Raw genomic sequence first — 21360 nt, 5'->3', positions numbered from 1 at the left:
TTTACTTGTACATTTATATATCTCTATTTCCTCAATTAATTGGAGTTAGAATTTTGGATCCTTGGATAGATCTCCAACCGATCTTTCCTCCACCATTGAATGATAGTAAATTTTCGCTCTCGTTGTAATACTTAATTTGAAAGGTATATATAGCTCATAAGGTGAACATTTAATGACTAATTAATGCGGAAAACAACTTTTTACAAATAGAGTAAATAAAAGTCGTTAGGGGTAAATTAGTCCAATTTTCTAATCAAACGCATTGATTACTAAATAGTGTTACCCTTTAAATGGTTTCCCCCCGTCATTCTTTCCTCCCGGCTCCTCCATCTCTAGGCTTTTATCGTGGTCCGTTTCTCCTCTCTTCTCTTTTCTAAGTAAAGGAAATAATAATAAAAAAAATGGTTCTCCATTATTTGTGCTTGTCTCTTTCAATTATTGATCAATTTTAGTAGGGATAATGTTTTCCTCCACCTATAGAGGATGGTTCACCCATCATCTTAGGGTTTATAAATCCATTTTAGAATTTTTTTATGTGTTCCAAAATACCCTCCCGATATCAATTTCCATCTTCTCTCAGCCCTCGGTGAATGAGATCCCATTCATCGTGATTTTCATCCTCTCAAGTGTGATGCACTGCCCAATGCATCACACTTAAGAATCCAACCGTAAATATTTGTCTTTAATAAAAGGATTGAGTTTCCCTCCACCCACACATATTTAATAAAAGAAATGCTAACAATTTCTGTTTGGCACTTTGGCTTCTGTAGATTGAATACATAATTGGAAAATCAGGTTTTGACTAGGGCAAGTCGCCCGAGTTGAGTCAAATTTTTGAAAAATCTGATCAAGAGTCATGTAGACTAGATCATAATAAAAAATGATGAGATTGGCGGTCATAAATTGTTCTACCCAAAAAAAAAAAACAAAAAAAAAAAACCGTTTGAGTCAAATAAGATTCGATTTCTTTACCCAAGTCATGATAAAATCGACGAATTTAGTTATTTTTTAAAAATTCATAAAGCCGATTCACTTAGAAACTAAGTTGAGTAAAATAGTAAAAGGAAGCAGTTTTCTATTCGAGAGTGGGGCCTACGCCAGCACTCCCATGTGTCTATCGCTCTCCTCTTTAAAACAAGGGGACAGAGGTGTCTTTTCACATGGAGATGAGAGAGATAGACCCATGGGAGTGCTGGCGTAGGCCACACTCATGGACAAAGATCTTTTTCCTAATAGTAAATTTGTATTCTAAAACTGTAAGAAACCCTCAACTCTTCGATTCCCTTCTCTTGTTCAATGGTATAAACTCAAAATACAGTGATATGTGATTCCTTATTTTATCTGGTTACCCGTCTTGACCAGGTTTAATAAGGCCGAATCACCAAGTTTTTCTAAAAGATGAATTGAATCGAGTCAGAAAACCAGATTCTCCAATTATACAGCCATATTCATTTTAAAGGTGCACCGAGCATTGCGCTGCACTTGAGAGGATGAAAATTCTTTGACATCCCACCCAACTTCGTTGAGTTTGATACATACATAAGAGGGTAAAAAAGTCAATTTTAAAGCAGAGTAGGAGAGAGGATGACATAATCTGGGCACCTGCCGGCGTGCCATTGTGCAAAGCCTTTTTCGTTATAAAAAAAGAAAGGGAACGACTCCCGAAACGGTCGAAAAAAAGAAAATATGAAAATAGAAAAGAAAAAGAAAACCGCAGTACATATGGTAGACAGACTTGGAATGGCCTTTTTTTAGCGGACAAAAGCAGTAGAATCTCAGCTGCTTGTCTCTCTCTGAGTCTCTCTTTCTCTCCTTCCTTCATGTGCGAATGACCACTCACCGGGCGAAGGATTCACTCACTCAGACACTCTCAGGCATGTTCTCACACTCTCACTCTCTCCCTAATCTTTTGTTTCAACTTTCATGCCTTGCTGTTCTTATTCGGTCACCGTTTTTTATTCCTGGAGTATACTTTTTTTAGGAGCTTTTTTTGGTTGCAGAGGAGTGTTTTCCTGGTGGGTTTTGGGTTCTGTTTGTTCCTCTGCTAGGACAAGAGCTAGGGTTCTGATGTACTGAATGTTTTAAGATCGATGAAGTGTGGAAAGAGCGGTAGAAATGCTTCAGTTAACAGTTGTTTCCGTTCTAATTTAGTATTGTTGGACTCTTCTCTGAATTCACTTCTATGAGATCTGATGGAAGGTATGAGATTCTTTTTTTTTTTCAAAAAAAAAAAAAAAAGCTTTTGTGCTTCATTGGGTCTGCAATTCGGCATGCAAATGCTAACGATGATCTTTAGTTCTGCATTTTAATACTTTTTTCTTCGTTGGGAAGTTTAAAGGTCTCAGGAGATTTACCAAGGATTTTTGGTTTCAGCCCAAATGAGCTAATGATCTGGTTTTTCCAGGTTGTTCTGATGTCACAATTGTGTTTTCTTTAGGTTCCTAAGTGGGTTATTATATGCTTTTTTGCTTTGAGTTCGGCCTTGTTTGATTCGGATCTGGTTGATCTATTAAAAGCGTAAATGGGCTTTGATTTTCTACATTTGCAATTCTTGTTTTGCAAATGTGTAGTGTATTAGCAGTGTGTGTCTATATTCATCTATGTATGTTTCTTAGTGAAATTTGTATCTAAGGATGCTATTCTTCATTATTTTTAGTTGCTTGCTCCTCTCAAACTTTCCTGATGGATCAAATTGAGTTTCTGAGCAGGAGATTATCCTTACCTGGCACTACGCATACATAGTTGTTTTGTAGCTTGGATATATTATACCTAGAATTTTCTGTGCCATTTGATTGTGCTTTTTGATGTGGGGGACCATTAGCCATTGCCAAGTTCTGTAACTTTTTTTAGGACTGGAATCTTGTTAATAGGAGGTAGTAGTCGTGGAATCTGGTGTCTATTATGATGCATCAAATGACCCATTGTTAAAATGAAGCATAATTTATTTTTTTCATTTGTTGCAGCACCTTCTATCTGCTTATGGGGTTGGATACAGAGTTACAATTTCAAAAGTATTGCAGAGTAGGTTGGAATCCTAGTAACGTTCGTCATTTTCATTGCTATAGTTCCAAAGCTGAACACAGAGATGTGAAAGGAAACCCCACAAGGAGAAGCTACAATTTAAAGAGCGTAGGTCAGGACTATTCAGAAATCAGCTTTGATGACTCCCAGAATTCCTTTTATAGCAGCATGCCGTATGGACCAGCTGGTATGGCAGGTAATGAAGAGCTGAAGAGGGGTTCTATATATCAGAGCTCAAAAGAAGTGAGGAAAATGAAGAAAATGGGAGAGTTTGAGAGCACAAAGCAGATTGAATTGTTGCGCAGTAGTGACACATCTCTGTCCTTCCAAATTGTCAACTCCCTGTCTCAGTCTAATGATTCAAGCTCTTATGCACAACAGAAGAGATCACCACTGACGTCCTCAACAACAGACCTGGGCACAACATTGGATAACCGAACCCACATGGAACTGAATTCTAAGGATTGCCTGGACCTATCCTTCCGTCTTTTCTCCTCCCCAGGTAATGTTACTTGTAAGGATGCCCTGTCAGATAATTTCTTTGAGATCTGTCTAAATACAGAGGACAGAAAACATGATTCTGCTGAGACAATGGAAATAGATATAGCGGAAAAACTGAATTTGAGATGTGATCAGAGTGTTGGTCCTTTGAACAGTGGTCATTGTCTCTTGGGAAGAGATACAGTCCTTGCTCTGCAGAAGTCCACTTCAGCAAAGATGGGAATGTCCCATTCTCGCTTTTGGTCTAAGAGTGATCGCTCTAAAGCCAGCCCAAAGGTCCGGTTCAACCCCATTAGAAGGATGTTGGATCCAATCATGAAGTCTAAATCTCAACGGAGTCAACCAGTTTCAGTGGCAGAATTTGGTGATGTAACAACGGTAGGGTTAACAAGTATTAGGAGGAACCAGACTGCCTGCAAATCTTTGTTGAATGATTATGCAAACAGTGTACAGAAGGAAGAGTCCGGTGCTCATTTTGTCAAGAAAGATAAGCACAGTTTGGGTGTGACCTCATCACCTGCTCACTTGCAGGGCCTTCTTAAATTGGAGTATAAAAATGGAGTTCCATTTCTGGAGTTTTCACTGAATAACCTAGAAGATACCCTTGTGGCCAAAACATGGAAAGGCCATAATGCTTTCAATTGGGTCTATACTTTCCACTCTTTGAACAATAGAAGGAAGAGTAGCAGTGGATTGGGTTCAAAAGAGAAACACAAAGAGGCCTCAATGGTTGGTCAGATGCAAGTTTCCTGTTACTTGTGTTCTGAAATGCGAAATTCTGGAGGCTTTGATAATTCTATGGTGACAGAGTTTGTCTTGTATGATATTGCACATGCAAGGAAGAGCTTTGGTACACAAGACAGCCCCGACTGTCAAGCAGACCCCACTAAACCTCCCAAGGCTCCTTCCACTGGGGACTCAGATAAGAGCTCTTCTATGGATTTGAATGGTGTCTTAGATCCTGCAAAGCTCAAACATCAAGCAAAACCTGCTTGTAATGATTCAGATGCTTCAACAAGTTACCCTTGGGCTCCTGCAGATTTGCATCCATACCTTGAAGTTGCGGCAATTGTCGTCCAAGTTCCATTTCAAAAGAGGGAAAGCCTTAAAGACAAGGAAGGGGTTTGTGGAAAGGCATCTCCAAACTTATTTGATTTATCTTTAGTTGACCAGAGAAGTGATGATGCTCCCCACAACATAAGTCCAGCAAAGGTGAAGGCTGTAACTTCAACTGGAACCCATGGATTGCCCAGTACAAAAGATGGTGGGGGCCCTTCACCATTATTGGATCGATGGAGATCAGGTGGAGGTTGCGATTGTGGTGGCTGGGACATGGCTTGCCCCCTTATTGTCTTTGGAAATGCCAGTATCCCAAATGTAGGACATCATCATTTGGGGAACCGAATGCCTTTGGAGCTCTTTGTTCAGGTATGCTTTTTATATGATGCTGATGGTGGAATTACTGTAGACTGGTTTTGGACAAGTGTAAATATGCTGTCTCAGTTTTGAGGGAAATAAGCTTGTGTACCCTGACCCCAAAATAAATATCAGCATGTCCTGTGTTTCTTTGCCACGTTAAAGAGTGATGTGGCAATTCTGACCGCTAGATGTCTAGGTCATGATGTGGATTACCCTTGGTCAAATTTTAGACTGAAATTCAACATATCCTCTCATAGTCTCATGTAGTGGCATAACCTCTCATGTATGGCCATGAACCCCTACTGTAGTCCCGTGCACCCTCTTGGTAGTTCAGATCTTTTCAATTTCTTAAGTTGGATTGGTCTGAAATTTGATACGTGAGGACGGGAGGTTGAGGTGACCTCTGCCCCATCTGAACTGCCACATGGCAATTGTAAAAGTTCATGTTGATCTGTTATCGGGTCAGGGTGTGGCAAGGCGCTGCTCCCTTAATTTAATCAACCGAGAATCAAGAGGCCAGGTGTTCATGCAGGCATTTGGAATGCACCATTTCTCTGTAGGAGATCTTGCAGGTGATGAAATTAGATGGACTGTCAGGACCATGTGATTAATACAACCAACTTACTCTGTTCCTCCATTTTATTTGGTGTCCACTACAAGAATTATATTTAACCTCATTTGATTGGATTCATCTTTTTACCTTGAAGATCTCCTATGAGGAGGCCTGTCAAATGCTGGGTCAGATCCTGCATGTTTTCCATTGTCCTTGTCATTCTGGTTATAGATTGTTACAGAAGATGACAATCGGACTTGAAATTTACCCTTCAAAGCAAATTAAGATATTTTTATTTTCCCTTTATAGGATGTAAAAATGATTCAATGCCAGTTAACTGTTCAGATTCTGTTATTCCCATGGTGACTCATAAGTTGCAATTTATTTATTGTCTGTATATAGGGAGCAAAAGAGAAGATGCCAGCATTGACCATGAATCTTATTGATGAGGGGCAGTATTTGGTTGATTTTCATGCTCAGTTATCCACGTTACAGGCTTTCTCAATTTGTGTTGCTATCTTGCATAGTGCTGCAGACTGCACTGGATCTGGGCAAGAGAGGACCAGACAAAGGTTGCAATGCAATTCATTGAAGTTGCTGCTGGAAGAAGAAGTGAGATTCTTGATTGAAGCAGTTGCAGAGGAAGAGAAACGGAAAGCAACAAAGAAATTGGAAGAAATCCCCCCACCCCCATCTTTTGTGGTCAACCCACCCTTTTCTCCAATTGCACGAGTGTAGATTTAAGCTGAATTGCTTGGTGTTGGCCAGAGTTTGCTGGAGAAACTCAGCCCAAGTTAAGAATGTGGGATTTGCTGCCCATATTTGCATGGACACTACCATAGATGAGCGACCCATGTGTCCTATCACATTTGAGTGCAGCATGCCATGGTTGCGTGCGATCATGTTCAAGTACAGCATTCTGTACCAAGTTGTGGTGGTGCCATGATCTCCGAGGAAAAGTTGATCATTGCCAGGATCGCCAGAAAAGTTACACGCTCACCATCTCCTGCGAAGATGAAGTGCCAGTTCCTGCCATTGGTGTGAGTATTACTCCCATGGAGAGGTTGAAATCCATCCTCTGTGAGTCTGGGTATTATTCAATTCTTTGTACTAATCTTTCAATCAGAATTTTAACAGAATAGGATCTTGCCTGTACTATTTAATATAGAGATGAGAAAATGTGTATATACGGGTGAGAATATAACATTTCTTTAAGCTGAGTCTACAGGGTTGGGTTTTTTTTCCAATTGTAACACTATCCATTACTTACATGAGAAATAAGTTTTTTGTCAGAAGTTTCAGCCATTGATTTAATTTTTGCTCAATCCAAAACCTTTTGTAGTACTTATCTTTCTATGATTGTCAATTTTTTTTCATTTTATGACCTTTCCCAGAGCCTTCACACTTGTAAATACTATACAGAAGATTGTGTTGACCTGCACTTGTTGGATTTTCTAACAATCGCTCATCATCTCAAAATGACCATGAATCCTATAAGCACCTACTGTGTCCTGAAACCTTGTGGACCCCACTATGTTTTATCAAACTTCTGATCTTCAAGACTTCTTCCCAGTGCCCCCTGCTTGCATAAATACTCAATATGAGATTGTAATAACCTGCAGTTCTTGTATCTGTCATTAGCACTTGATCCATAGACAATTTTGCCATCTTGAAATCACCATGAATCCTACAAGCACCCAAGAATGCTCCCCAGATGCTTATATCCGGTTTTAATGGCATTGACGCAATAAATTTGAATGCTTCATTGACGAATCCTGCTCGTCCCATAAGATCAACCATAGCGACATAGTGCTCTGGTTTAGGTTGGATCTGAAATTGTGTAACCATATAATCAAAAAGTATGCACCCTTCCTTGACCATTCCGGTGTGACTGCAAGCAGATAAAACAATAATGAAACATAAACCATCAGGATTTATGCCTTTCTTCAACATCTTGAAAAAACCCATTAAAGTAGCTTCTCCATATCCATGCATGCCGAGCCCATGAATTATGGCACTCCATGAGTTCAGATCTTCTCTTGATATCCATCTGAACACTTGGTAAGCCAAATTCAGCTTTCCACATTTTGAATACATGTTTATCAGAAGCGCCTCTACCGACGAATCTGAAACAAGTCCAATCCTTGCGATGTAACCATGGATGATCTCCCCTGTTGTAAGGCTTGTAAAATCAGCGCAAGCTTGGAGGGTAACCAGTACAGTAACAACTGTGAGCCCCACACCCTCGACCTGCATCTTATGGAAGAATTTGAGTACCATTTCCAGTTCTCCTACTTGGGAATACCCACTGATCATGGCATTCCAAGTTATCACATCTTTACATGGAATCTCGTTGAAGAGTCTCTCAGCAATACCCAGACTGCCACATTTGGCATACATATCCATAATGGCGGTAGCTAATATCGTGTCAGAAGACAGACCTGAAACAATTACATGGGCATGGACACATTTTCCAAGACGAAGTGCTCCCAATTGACTGCAGGCGGGAAGAACAATCTTCAAACCCACTTTGTCTAATTTCAAGCCTTCCACTTTCAGTGAAGTACATAATTCCAGTGCAGTATCCGGGAAACCATTCAATCCATAGCCAGTAATTATGCAATTCCAGGAAACCAAATTTCGTTCGGGCATTTCATCAAAAATTTCACGGGCAGATTGCAGACACCCAAATTTCGAATACATATCTATGAGAGAATTGGCGACAAAAATATTCTCGCTGAATCCACATTTGAGGATCTGTGAGTGAATCAAGATACCTTCTTCGAAGGCAGCAAGAGTGACACAGGCCTTGAGCACATAAGGGAAAGTAAAATTGTCTGCTTTTCCGTTGGATAGCCGAAGAACCCAGTACAGATTGAGGATTTTCTCAAAGAATCCATCACGACAAAGCTCTCTAAGACAAGAATTCAGCGAATAGATACTGGCTTCAAAGAGCACAGAAAAAATGGAATTGGCAATGGAAAGTTGCCCATTAAAGAAATAGGCGAGAAGAAGATCGATGGCGATCGAATAGTCAGATTGAAGACCATTTTTTAAGACGACAGCATGAGAAGCCCGTGGACTCTGCAAGTCTAATGAGAAAGGAATACTTGAAGATCGATAGAAGCCATAGGATTGATTATTACAGTGATGATTTTGTGCTTCTAAAGAAGAAGAAATGCATGAATATCGATGTGAGCGAACGGCAATAAAAAGCCGAAGGATATCAACTAGGAGGAAAGCGTGCTTGGTCTTCGTATAGTCGAGCTTGAGCTTAAGCTTCAGCATTTAGAAGCTGGACTGTGACTGAAATCAGCTATCTAGTAATAAATGTGTTTGATTAGAAAAGGTTTTTATGGAGGGTATGGCCTACGCTCAGACACAGAGGGTGCTTAATGACCACCCTACCCCTATGATGCCAATGCACTTATGCACATGTTCTCATTGGCCCCGTGCATGTACAGGAACCACTCTCCCGACAGAGAACACCAAACTGTTTCTGATTTTTGTTTTATTAAAGCAAAACCATGGATTATTCGAAGAACATGAGAGAGGAAAATGTCATTTTAAAACTTAAATAAAACACACAAATAAATACAATAGAACAAGTCTTTGTCCCTCTTGCCCCAGTAGGAGTAAGGTTGATGCTCTCTGCAATCTCCATGGTAATTGCAGGGAGTACTCGCCGGAAGTCGATTGCCACTACATGGTGAATTCAACAGACCCATTACCAATAAGTGTGCTTCAGCTTAGCTGGTTTGAATGTGATTTTTGGGGGGACTCTATTGTGTCCCAAATTTGACATTTGATAGTAAAACTAAATTTCACCGCGCCTAATGGCATTTAGTGTGACCCATTCATTCATCATTGAATGAGTTGTACATATCATGAATTAGCTGGTCATCGTTAACACTTGGATCTCATTGGATTCCTCTCAAGAAATAAATAAACCCAACTCTTGTGGTATGGCAACTTGTGAAGCACTAAACATCAGTAGGAGGGGCAGTGACGCTTTGCCCTTGTCCAATTTTTCCCTTTTTATGATCTTGGTTGGCTGTTCGTGTTCTACTATTCCCATGATTGGACTTCATGAGTTGCTATCTGTTTCTTGTCTGGACACTGCATGCGGAGCAAAAGAAAAGAAGCAGGCCATTGCATTGTATCTAGCTAGTTGCTTATGGAGAAGATTTTGATAATCAGTTGCAGAAAAAATGACAACAAAGCATGGATCCAAGGAGAGAAGAAAAGAAGACAGAAGAAGAAGAGGAAGGAACGTCAATTCTGTTATTACAAATGGAGAGAAGCATGGTCAGGTCATACTGACCAATTAGTCAATGCGAGGAAAAGCTTTTGGCTCCATCTCCACCAAGCAGGCGGTGTCTCAAAGATATGGAGAACAGCATCAAGAGGTTATAACTCGGCCCAGAAATCTCCTTATTGGTTTGCTCTTCCTCATCAGGAAATGATCAATACAACCAAACCCTTCATTAGTAAAGCTGGTTGGTCCCTTCAATTAGAATTTGATGCTTCTACGTTGGGTTTTACACTTCATGGAAAGAGATTGAGATCTGATGGGCTTTTACACACATGGATTGACGAACACTGCATCCTTGACGCCCCAAATTCATTGCCTGATGAACAATTTATTAAATTTACAAACGGCAAAGTATTCAGAGAAAAAAATTTATGCATTGGTTAGTATTGTCATATTGCCATTTGTTTCTTGTCTGCACTGACCATAAAACACATTGTTCAGAGTACTCCAATGGCAATATTGGATTGACTTTCATGCCCAGTTATCCAACATTACAGGCTATCGCAATTTATTTCGCTTCCCTGCACAGAGCAGCGAACTCCACTGCAGCTGCGAAGGGAGGAACAGATAGGTTGCAATACAATCTGATAAGAGTAAGGTGATATTCTATATTGAAGCTGCTGTGTAAAAAGAGAAAAAGTGACAAAGTGAACAGAAGAAATCACTGCACTTCTCTCCAATGGAACTGAGTGTAGATTCAATCAGGGCATGGCCAACTATACTAGCCAAGCTTTGCTGAAGAAACCAGGCTATGTTGAAAGATGAAGGGTTGCAGCTCGTGTTGCTTGGATGTTTCATCAGAGGAGTTATCCATCAGTTCTTCCATGTTCAAGTACAGTGTTTGTATTCGAGATTCCAAGTTGCATTGGTGCTGCGATCAGCAAAAAAGTTGTACCATTGCCGTGATAACCAGAAAAAGTTGCATCTCTACTATACCTCGGTAGCAAAGAGTGTGGGTTCCTGCCACTGCTGGCGAATTACCACCTGTTGTTGGTGGAGTATTACCCCCTGATATTGGGGAAGAACTAGGCCCTGGAGCTGTTGAAATCAATCCTCTCGGATTTATGCAGTTCTTCGACAAGTATTTGAATTAAAATTTCAATAGAACACTAGTATAGAGTTTTGTCTATTGTATTCAATGGTGAGTATTAAAATGTGTCTATATAAAAGCTGAGAAATAACAGATTCTTCAACCTTTGGGCATCTAGGTTGAGAGTCTGATAATAATAGTATCAACTATCAATTGCTTTCATGAAGAACAGAAGTCTCAGTTTTGCAGCCGTTGATTTAAATTGTGCCACATCCTGAAACCTAGTGTACCCATCTCTCTCTCTCTCCCTCTCTCATCTTGCTAATCTTTTTTATTTTTAACATTTCCCAGAGCCCAACAGATTTTCTTTTAATTGGAAGGAATACAAAAAATTTGAATGAACTTCCAATTAAAAATTTTGAATATCATTCAACAAAAACAAAAAGTAGCTGTATCTTGGTCAATCATACTACCATAAACTTGCCACCAACTAAGACAAGAAGCTCTATCAATGGTTGGATTCTTGTACACAAAATCCCATGCCCAAATAAGCTTCGTCATGTAAATTAAAATTTTTTTAAATTTATAAAGAATTTTGCAAATTACAATTTATACCTAGAAGCTGATATGCTGGAAATGTCTTTTCGGTCGAAAAAAAAATGGCACCTAATGGAACTCTCAAATTAGCTCTTTCCTACTTTGAGCATGTGTTAAGGAAGTGGATTGCATTCTGTCTGCAGTGCTGAATTCATGGACTGTCTTAGTAATCCATCCAAGATCTCTGCTAGCAGCCTCCATCAGTGAGGCAAAAGCTTCCAAAACTCAGTTGTTCCACCTAACCTTGACCTTCTCTAGGACAAACTGAATGGACACTTCTGCTATGAACTTCCATCCATAGTTAGATCCTCAACATCTTTGAATGAATAGAATGCCGACAGTACCCAATTCCACTTCTAAAAATCTCCTTTGTCCAAAGTGCACAAAATTTTGGAGGTCAATACTCGACATTAATCATGAACCTTAAGTCATATAGGTAGCAGCAAATATTTTCAATGAAGCACTAGTTTCAACTGTTGTTACTATATTATTTCTTGCAGCTAATCACATTCTTCACCAATAATGTATTACCTGAAACCTGTGGTATAATGTTGTGGCAAGTAGTATCACAAGGGTAGGGGCAGTCAATCTCTTTTATGACACTCCTCTCAAAATACCAGTCCCCAACTGCCTCCGCAATTGTCTGCATAAAAATAATCGGATCATAACAATAGAAACTGGCAAGTTTCAAAGTTTAGAAATTTTGCAAAGTCTGAGAAAATTCGAAATGCATTTTTGAGAAAGTTTTGCATAACTTCAGATAGAATTATATGGATAGACGAAGATTAAGAGACAAAACAATACTACTTAAGACATTGTTATATGCACCCCATCACAAAAATCTTAAGATGGACACAGATTTTTCAAATACCTTATTGTGCAATCTAGGAGAGTTGTCTGCAAGCCATGTATCTTGTGATTCAGTCTGGCAATGAGCAAAACATGAGTTTATGAATAATCCACCATCACTTGAATATTCAAAGAAGAATCTCAAAGCTGCAAGCATTTCATATCTGAAACCTGTAGAGTGGAAATTAAAAAACAAAAAGTCAATAACCCAAACACGGTTTACAATTTGAGGCTGAAGAATTTATGACTGCATAGCATCCAAATTTGCAAATTACGACAGCCTGGTCATTAAACCCCAAGAAATAGAAAACAAGACAGGCTAAAACCCATTTACAGTAAGGAAATAGTACTGTCCTCACCCCTCATTGTCTATGAAACCAATGCACCAATTCTATACAATTAACTATAAGCATAAAAAACAACAACACTCATTAATTATAAGTACCACTCTACATGCAGGACCTATATCCATCATACGATCCCTTCCCTTCCCTTCCATAAGGACCAAATGGTGGCTGAAATTAGTTTCCTATCGTATTTCACCTTGCCTCAAAAGCACTGGCATGCCAAGTGGCAGGAACTTATAAACTTCTTCCTGGAAATTACAAGTCATGACCATAGAGCTCGAAACAACAACACAACACCACCTAATAGTCACAAGGAATATATGAGGATTAACAATGGAAAGGATACCAATAGAAGTTGGGTGATCTGATGTGTCAGTGCAGACCAGAAATCGCACTCTAAATGGGACTTTCTAACCCAAGCACCACAAGCAGGAAAAGTATGGAGGACGAAGGGAGGTTCAGGTGGTGGAACTAGTAGGGCAGCATATGATGATCCTGCAGAGAAATTCCCAGAGATTTTCTATCTCTATATGTGTCAGTCATGTCCCCTCCTCTCCCTCCCCCTCCCCCTCCCCCGCGGTAAAAGTAACACAGAATAGAGAGACTAGAAGGTTCAACTTTCCAATGAATTCCAATTATTCACATGCATGTGTAAAGATGATTCCAAACTATGCCTGAAATCAATAAATAATCAATTACCTGAATCTCCTTACTAGATGCAGTTTGAAAAACATCTGGGGATATGTCTTTCAAAGGTCAGACAGTGGACCAGCAGTCATCCCAAAGAGCCACTCTATCACCAAAACCAACTTTCATCCTCATACGTTCACGGAAATCTCTCATGTTCAGGATCTCCTTCCACTGGCTTCTATAATGGCTCATGTTAACCTGTCTGCTTTCAGTCATTGACAGCGCCAAAATTAGCTAATATAACAGATCTCGGTGGTTAGTTGTCAAAACTTCAATTGCTATTTTCAGAGGAAGGCATGATTCCTACTGACTATCTTCCTCACATCCGATTCTCCCAACTCCTAGGAGTTGCCAATAACATCCCATGAGATCAGATGATATTTAGATGAACCAGATGATGTTGTGTGTTTGGGACCAGTTGCTGGGGCAACTTTGGCCATTGGCAGGACCAAAATCCACACTAAATTATTATGGGCTCAGGCTGGGTGGACCTTCAGGGAAGTCCACAAGTAGCCTGAACAAAACAGCCTACATGGTTAAGTATAAAATATTTCTAAGTGATACCAGGTGCAGGTTTCCCTTCTCCAAGAAATAAAAAACCAACCTGCTTACCATCTTAATGGTTCTTATCAGTGACCTTCTCACATTTGTAATAGGTGTGAGATAATTGTGCAGTATGGCAAGGAGTATTTCCCAATCACTGCTGAAATTGATTGAGTGGCATTGAACGCCACTGTTTACCACCTAGAACCTTAAAGAAAAAAACAAGATTTCTGACATCATCCAGTTCCTTCCTGAATCAGACATCATTAAGATCATGATACTGCTACTAGATGTCTAGTGTTAGTGAACTGGTCTTTGTTATTAATTAAATCTTGGTTTCAATCTCTAAACCCAAACAATATGGGTCATGGAATATTTCATTTTGGTCCATGGTTATTAGTTGTATGACAGGTCATTGTTTGTTCAGGGGTGGGGAATGTAATTTCTAAGTAGTTATTAGTATAGTAGAGATGATATACTAAGTAGTTATATCTACGTGGGAAGTAGGAAGAGAAGTTGGAGGAGTTATGAGAGAGGTGGGAATAGATGGTTTCGATAACTATTCTTTGTATTGTAATATTTATAGGGTTTCATTGAATAGAAGATACACTTTTGAATCCTAAAATATCTCTAAGAGATGAGGTAGGCTTTGATGCAGATCTACAGCCCTACATCCGCAAGAAGAAGAAGAATAAACTGCTGTCCAAGTAGCATAGTCAGTAGTGTTAGTGGTGGATCCAAACTTGTTTTTTTTTAAGTGTTTTTTTTTTAATGTTTTTAAATTGGACCGGCCCAAGCTGGTTGAACCAGTGGTCCAATTTAAGTGACTTGAGTGACCTTGCTTTTATTATATAATTTTCTGTTTTTTGGGTCCACACCACACTCCCACGGTTTAGAAAGGAGTGTGGGTTTAATTAAGTCGGCTAGGGGTCCTTTAGACTCCTAGGCTGAGTAGGAGTAAAGGCTTTTCAGCCTACTTAAATTAATGCAATTCGTGGAGCTTATTCATTCTCCATTTTATGAAATTAAAATTGTTGTTTGCAAGCTGCTGCTTCTCTTCTCCTTGTTTGCTTTGTGTTTGATCAAGGCAAGGTGGGATTGGTGTGTGATCCAATCGACACCTTGCGGTGTGAAGCCTGGGTGGTTTGAACAAGCTCTCTCTCAAGTGTTCTTCAAGATTCGATTTTTCTTCAAGTTTCTGCTGCTTCCATCATCCCCCCTGCCTGCATCTTCAAGTAAGTTTAAAGCTCCCCATCCCCAATCTTCTGCTCCTAAACCTTCTACAGCCCAACCCTAACCTTCCCCCTTTATTTTCCTAAATTTTCCTAAACCGAATTCACTCACAGCCTTAACCCACCATCAGAATCCATTCAAGTTTAAACCACAGTACCCTCACAACCTCCTTCACACTCGATCCTGACCTCTGCCCCATCCCTCCATTAAAAACCTAATTTCCCTTAACCATCATTAAACTCAAAACCCTAAAATCCTACCCAGCCACATCCAGCCATTATTAATCCACCCTACCCCGGCCAAGTGACTCTCCCAACCCCTGGAGAACTCAACTTTAACCCCCTGCCCTAAATCCATCTCTAAACCCTAGATCCCCTCACTTTCATCTCTTCAAAAACCCAAAACCCTAACCTGTTGCCTTTTGAATTTTCTCACTTCCCTTCATCCAAACATCACTGGAGTAGTACTGATAGAGACTTCCCTACACCTGCCTGGCATAACCACACCAACAAACCCTAACCTAACCCTAACCCTAATTTGGACTAAAACCCTATTTCTGCCCAATCGGACTGCCTGTTCATAGCAGATCCTGTTGCTTGGCTCCTAGCTGGTATCCTTGCTACCTAGGACTACGTTAGGCTTCCTCACCCAAACCAAGACATCCAGCTTCGTCCGTAAAGCCAAACTCCTATCCTCTCTCTCTCTCTCTCTTTTCTATTATTTTATTTTTAGATTATCCGTTCATTTATCAATGGTAAGAAATAAACCTGAATGGTTCTTGTTAAAGGGATGAAACAAAACCTTCCGTACTACATATTTAAGCATTAAGCCCATAACCGCTAGGCCAAATGCATTTCGCATGTGTAAAAACTGATTTATAAATCCAAATCTCGTTATAACCTATAAAATATAGAATGTACACACCTATAAACATTATAATGTATATATAAATACTCTGAAAGTTAGACCGACATATCGCAATGAAATGACGGATATCCAAAATTTTCATTTTGGTCACCAGGTTATTGCCTACGAAACAAAACTTATAACTAAAGAACTAGTTTACGATTCATCCATAACCATGAATTTCTTTCGATCTAGGGCATATTTGTCAAGGGGAAGTGATTTAGAAAATATGTAGACGGGTCACGGGTGCAGTATATAATTACTTCTGTTAGATAGAGATCATAAGGGCATTTATGTCAAATACATGGGCGTGGAATTGAGTTGAGCCTTAATCTGACAGTTCAGACCTCAATAGCATTGTGCCCACAGCCATATTAACTCATTAAACTTTTTTAAGTTCTTTAATTTTAAACCTACGGAATATGCTGGATTTCGCCCTCCCAAAGGTTTTTCATGCTCAATTCAGATTGCTCTTGTTTTGCTTAGAATGGTAACGGTGGTCTTTGATTCCAAACACTCCAATCATAGCTTGTGCTGCTTCCCGTCACCTCATATGGGCTTTCAAGGCATCAGCAAAGGTCTACAGTACAGCTCTAGGAAGAAGCTTTTGCAACAAATAGTACCTAACTCCACATTGGGGGTGACTAACATGACCAAGAAAGCTCGATTGCCATGGGAAGAAAGTCATAAGCTTCTATCAATTGCAGCTTCTTTACGATGCTTCACCCAAGTTGAGATCTGCAAGGCATGAAGCAAACCAAATGTGCAGCAGTCCAGCAGATGACAACTCTTGTTTTTTTGTTGTAATTTTACATGCTTAAAAAGTTATGTTTGGTGTATCTTATTGATTTCTTCGATAAGGAATGATCATATTAGAGCTGATTTGGGAGTTGCCCCAATTCAAGATAAGCTTCAAGAGAGTCCTCTGAGGTGGCATGGTCATGTTCAATAGAGGCCTTCGGATGCTACAGTTCGGAGGAGTGACTTGATTCAGATTGAAGGCACTAAAAGAGCTAGGGGCAGACCTAAAATGAGCCTGGGAGAAGTGGTGAGGAAAGACATGCATAGCTTAGGTCTTGTTTCAAGTATGATCTCGAATAGAGCTGATTGGAGGGCAAGGATCCATGTAGCTGATCCCATTTAGTTAGAATAATGCTGAGTAGTGTCATTATTGCCACTATGTTCTTTTCTTTTTTAGCTTTTATCAATCTTTTGTTGTTGCAAGGTTCCATGTAGCCGACCCCATTTAGTTGGGATAAAGCTGAGTTGTTGTTGTATTGATTTCTTCGATAAGTTGGATAATACTAGAGGTTGTAAACATTACTGGATGTTCTGCTGATTTGCTTTAATATACTTCTAGGTGTCCTGACATCTACATCTTATCCTCTGCTTGAGAAAATAAACATGTCTCCAAAAGGAAAATGTTGTTGGGGGGGGGGGGGGGGGAGGAAGCTGACAACTGAATGAAACTTAACAAGTCATTCAAGGAATAAAAAACTACAATATTATTAAGTAAAGGAACAACCTTGCAAGATGGTTATCTGACTTGAAGTACATGCAGTTGGATTTAGCTTGCATCGATTCCAGTGTCCCCGTAAATCAGCAGAAGGTGGCACCAGTATGTGATGAAACTGTCAGCATAAAACTCCAATAGTTACAAACAGACACAGCTTCTAAACATTATTTAGAGTTCAAACCAAACAAAGCTGGAAGTCTTACTTGATATACATCATATGCGGAATTTAAGATAAAGAATGGTGTTGTTATGTATGTCAATGAGTATTGAGGGAAGAAACACTGCACAAGAACTAATAATCTTCAGAACCATGAGGTAGAGAAAAAAAAAAAGGTTGATTGAACAAACTATTTTTCAGCTAAGGCCCTATATTAGGTCATAATTTTAATCCACTAAAAAGAATTTGCTGGTCCCATCCATGTTCTACCAAAGAATAAAAGGAAGGTGGGGGGGAGACAGAGAGAGAGAGAATACAAAAGGATTCTTACTAGATTTGGATAATAGAGAGAACTAGTGCAGTTTCTGTCCAGATTCTTTTCTACACCCTGTAACATTAAGTTCTGATTTGTGAAACAGCAACACAACCTTTAAGGAAAGAAATGAAACAGGTCATCCAAGATGGAAAAAATTAATAGACACATGGAATGAAGTAGAATATGGTTTAAGTCCCACTTGAAATGCTATCCCATAATCAATCATTACTAGTCCATAACTCACAAGAACAACAACAACAACAACAACAACTCAGACTTATCCCAACTTAATAGGGTCGGCTACATGGATCCAAACAAAACAGAGTAGGGAAAACAGAGTTCTAACAAAAAAAAAAGGGAAAGAAAAGATGGGAAAAGTGAGATGGGGCAAGAGATGAGAAATGAAAAAGGAAAAAAAAAAAAAGACAAATAAAAGGTGGGAAATAGATAAAAAAGATGAAAGACAGTAAGAGGAAAGAGGCGCAGCCCAACACGTCAGGAGAATCTCAGCTAAATGGGGTCCGCGACATGCATCCTTGCCCTCCAATAGGCTCTGTCCGAGGTTATTACAAGCCCTAGATTATGCATGTCCTTCCTCACCACTTCTCCTATGGTAATTTTAGATTTGCCACTAGCTCTTTTATGTCATTCAATTGGAATCATATCACTTCTCCTTACTGGGGCATATCTAGGCCTCCGTTGAATATGACCATACCACCTTAAACGACTCTCTCGGAGCTTGTCAATGATCAAGGCAACTCCCAAGTTCGATCCTATATGTTCATTCCATACTTTATCCTTCCTTGTTTTTCGACACATCCATCTTAATATCCTCATCTCTACTACACAATGCTTATCAATATGACACTTCTTAATTGCCTAACATTCTGCTCTATACATCATGGCAGGTTGAACAACAGTCCTATAGAACTTTCCTTTAAGCTTTAAAGGAATATGTCGATCACATAGTACTCCGAACGCACCTCTCCACTTCATCCATCCCACTTTAATTCTCTGTGAAACATCATCTTCTATGTCACCTTCTTTATTTATGATAGACCCCAGATATCTAAAATAGTCACTTTGCGGTATCTCTCTTTCCTCAATTCGCACCTTACCAGTATCCATCATAGTGTGACTACAATTAATTGCGTCTTCGTTCTACTAATCTTAAAACCTCTTGTTTCCAAGGTTGACTTCCAAATCTCTAACTTAGAGTTAATCCCTTCTTTTGTCTCATCCACCAAAACGATATCATCGACAAAGAGCATACACCATGGGACCTTGTCTTGAATGCTCTTGGTTATATCGTCTATGATAAGCGCAAAAAGGTAAGGACTAAAGACCGAACCCTGATGAATCCAACCGTAATTGGGAATTCCTTACCTTGACCTCCCACAGATCTCACACTAGTTACCACGCCCTCATACATATCTTTAATTACATCCACATATTTACTTGGCACCCCTCTCTTCCCTAGAACCTGTTAGAGGGACTCGGTCATAAGCTTTTTCTAGATCGATAAAGACCATATGGAGATCCTTCTTGCTATCTCTATATCTTTCCATGAACCTCAATAAGTAGATATCTTCTGTCGTGGATTTACCTGGCATAAAGCCAAATTGGTTCATCAAGTTATGAGTCTCTCCTCTCAAACGGGCTTCAATAACTGATGGAATATTTGGGGAATTGAACTTATGTCAATGAGACACAAGCCCTCTTTATTTATGATGAATGATAAGAAGTACAAGTTACAATTATACCCCAAGGGCAACACAAGCTAAACCCCATTGGACAATTATACCATTGTACCCATATTACAACACTCCCCCTCAAGTTGGTACATAGATATCAATCATGCCCAACAGCTAATAACATAAACAAAGCTCTTAATAGATAAACCCTTAGTGAACACATCAGCTAACTGATCACCCGATAAGACAAACGGAATACAAATAAGACCCTGTTATAGTTTCTCTTTGATAAAGTGGCGATCAATCTCCACATTTTTTGTTCTATCATGCTGGACCGTGTTATGGGCAATACTGATTGCTGATTTTCTATTAGAGTAAAGACGCATGGGCACCTCAACTGGGACTCTAAGGTCCTGAAGTAACCCCCTAAGCTAAAGCAAATCACAAATGTCATCTGCCATGGCCCGAAATTCAGCTTCTGCACTAGAACGAGCCACTACTGTTTGCTTCTTGCTTCTCTAGGTGACAGGTTACCACCAACATATGTACAGTAGCCAGAAGTAGATCTCCTATCATTAGGGCAGCCCGTCCAAACAGCCTTTGTGTATGACTCAATGTGAAGATGGTTATAAGATAAGATGAGAACACCTGATTTGGAATGACCTCCATTCCATCTCCAGAAGACCTAATGGAAGGGGTGATTGTGTTACTTGGTCGGTTAACAACTCAAGCTCCTTCTCCTCTAAAGCTGCTTGAGAATTCATTCGCTAAAAAGGTCAGTTGGTTACTTGGAGGAAGCTTCTTTGGTTCAAGCGTCACATTCCCCGCCATTGCTTCACGACCTGGAGGGTCTTAACCAATTGTCTTCCAACTCAGTCTTTCCTCCGCAATCGCCAGATCTCAGTCTCCCCCTCGTGTTGTCTCTACTGGAACAATGTGGAAGACTCTGATAACCTTTTCTTTGGCTCCCCTACATCGGCTGCCATTTGGAAAGGCATTTTGTCTAAAGGCTGGCCAGCCCCTAGAAGCCTTCCTTTTCTCTCGCGAGTGGATTTGGATTGATATCACGGGCTCCTCTATTTGTGACATTATCGGGAAAATGGCTTTTTGTGCCACCCTCAATCATATTTGGATGGAGCATAATATCAAGAAATGGACCTCCAACTCTCGGTCTTATCAGCAGATTTGGGATTCCATCTCTTTCGAAATTAAAGCGAAGTTGTCGTCACCCCCCCCTCTTCTTGTTCTGATACCCTAAGGAACAGGCTCATTGTTGTCTCCTGGGGTCTCTCTTCTGTTTCTTTTGTTGGCCCAGGCTCCTCTTAGCTGAGGCCTTAGCTTGGTGTTGATTGTTTTGTTGCTGCCCTAAGGGGCTCTTGTATTCCTCTTTCTTCAGTAATTAAATTCTTTTATTCACCCAACAAAAAGATGAGAACACCTTTTCCAGGAGCAGCCTTTAGATATCTCAAGATTCGGTTTACAGCATCCAAGTGAGATTATGGATCATGCATGTATCATAGTTGTCAAGGCGTCGCCTAGGCATCCAAGCGCTTTGGTCGATTTGGGCGCCTTGGTCGCCTTGGCTACCTGCTTGTTGTCGCCTTAAATTTTTACCCTCTCCAACACCTTGGGTCGCCTAACCGCCGTGACAATTATGGCATGTATTGACTAAC

The 21360-nt window shown here is 40.0% G+C and overlaps 3 protein-coding genes across 7 annotated transcripts in view; 1 reads left to right on the top strand and 2 right to left on the bottom strand.

Moving 5' to 3' along the window:
- The first annotated feature begins 1744 nt into the window (after positions 1 to 1744).
- LOC122664644 lies at positions 1745 to 6808 on the top strand. Its single transcript, XM_043860560.1, has 3 exons — positions 1745 to 1874; positions 2964 to 4950; positions 5897 to 6808. The coding sequence occupies exons 2-3, from the start codon at positions 2980 to 2982 to the stop codon at positions 6230 to 6232; spliced, it is 2307 nt and encodes a 768-aa protein (XP_043716495.1). The 5' UTR covers positions 1745 to 1874; positions 2964 to 2979; the 3' UTR covers positions 6233 to 6808.
- Positions 6809 to 6985: 177 nt separating this feature from the next.
- On the bottom strand, positions 6986 to 8782 carry LOC122654718 (pentatricopeptide repeat-containing protein DOT4, chloroplastic-like). The gene has a single exon (XM_043848939.1). The coding sequence runs from the start codon at positions 8780 to 8782 to the stop codon at positions 6986 to 6988; it is 1797 nt and encodes a 598-aa protein (XP_043704874.1).
- Positions 8783 to 10367: 1585 nt separating this feature from the next.
- LOC122664651 (pectin acetylesterase 9) overlaps positions 10368 to 21360 on the bottom strand; it is a 47076-nt gene continuing 36083 nt past the window's right edge. The window contains exons 9-14 of one of the 5 annotated variants that reach the window (XM_043860582.1): positions 18009 to 18065; positions 17724 to 17801; positions 17530 to 17635; positions 12308 to 12456; positions 11968 to 12079; positions 10368 to 10680 (exon numbers count right to left, since the gene is read on the bottom strand). In XM_043860582.1, the coding sequence (XP_043716517.1) occupies positions 10616 to 10680; positions 11968 to 12079; positions 12308 to 12456; positions 17530 to 17635; positions 17724 to 17801; positions 18009 to 18065 (567 nt within the window). In that variant the 3' untranslated portion in view covers positions 10368 to 10615. Of the gene's footprint in view, positions 10842 to 11697; positions 11859 to 11967; positions 12080 to 12307; positions 12457 to 17529; positions 17636 to 17723; positions 17802 to 18008; positions 18066 to 21360 lie in introns of those variants that run through there. The other 4 variants (XM_043860573.1, XM_043860599.1, XM_043860607.1 and 1 more) reach the window with 4 other exon arrangements.

This window comes from Telopea speciosissima, chromosome 1, assembly GCF_018873765.1.
Source record: "Telopea speciosissima isolate NSW1024214 ecotype Mountain lineage chromosome 1, Tspe_v1, whole genome shotgun sequence".
Classification (NCBI taxonomy): Eukaryota; Viridiplantae; Streptophyta; class Magnoliopsida; order Proteales; family Proteaceae; genus Telopea; species Telopea speciosissima.
Note: the sequence above shows the minus strand (reverse complement) of the source record. Positions and strands in the feature narration are given on the sequence as shown.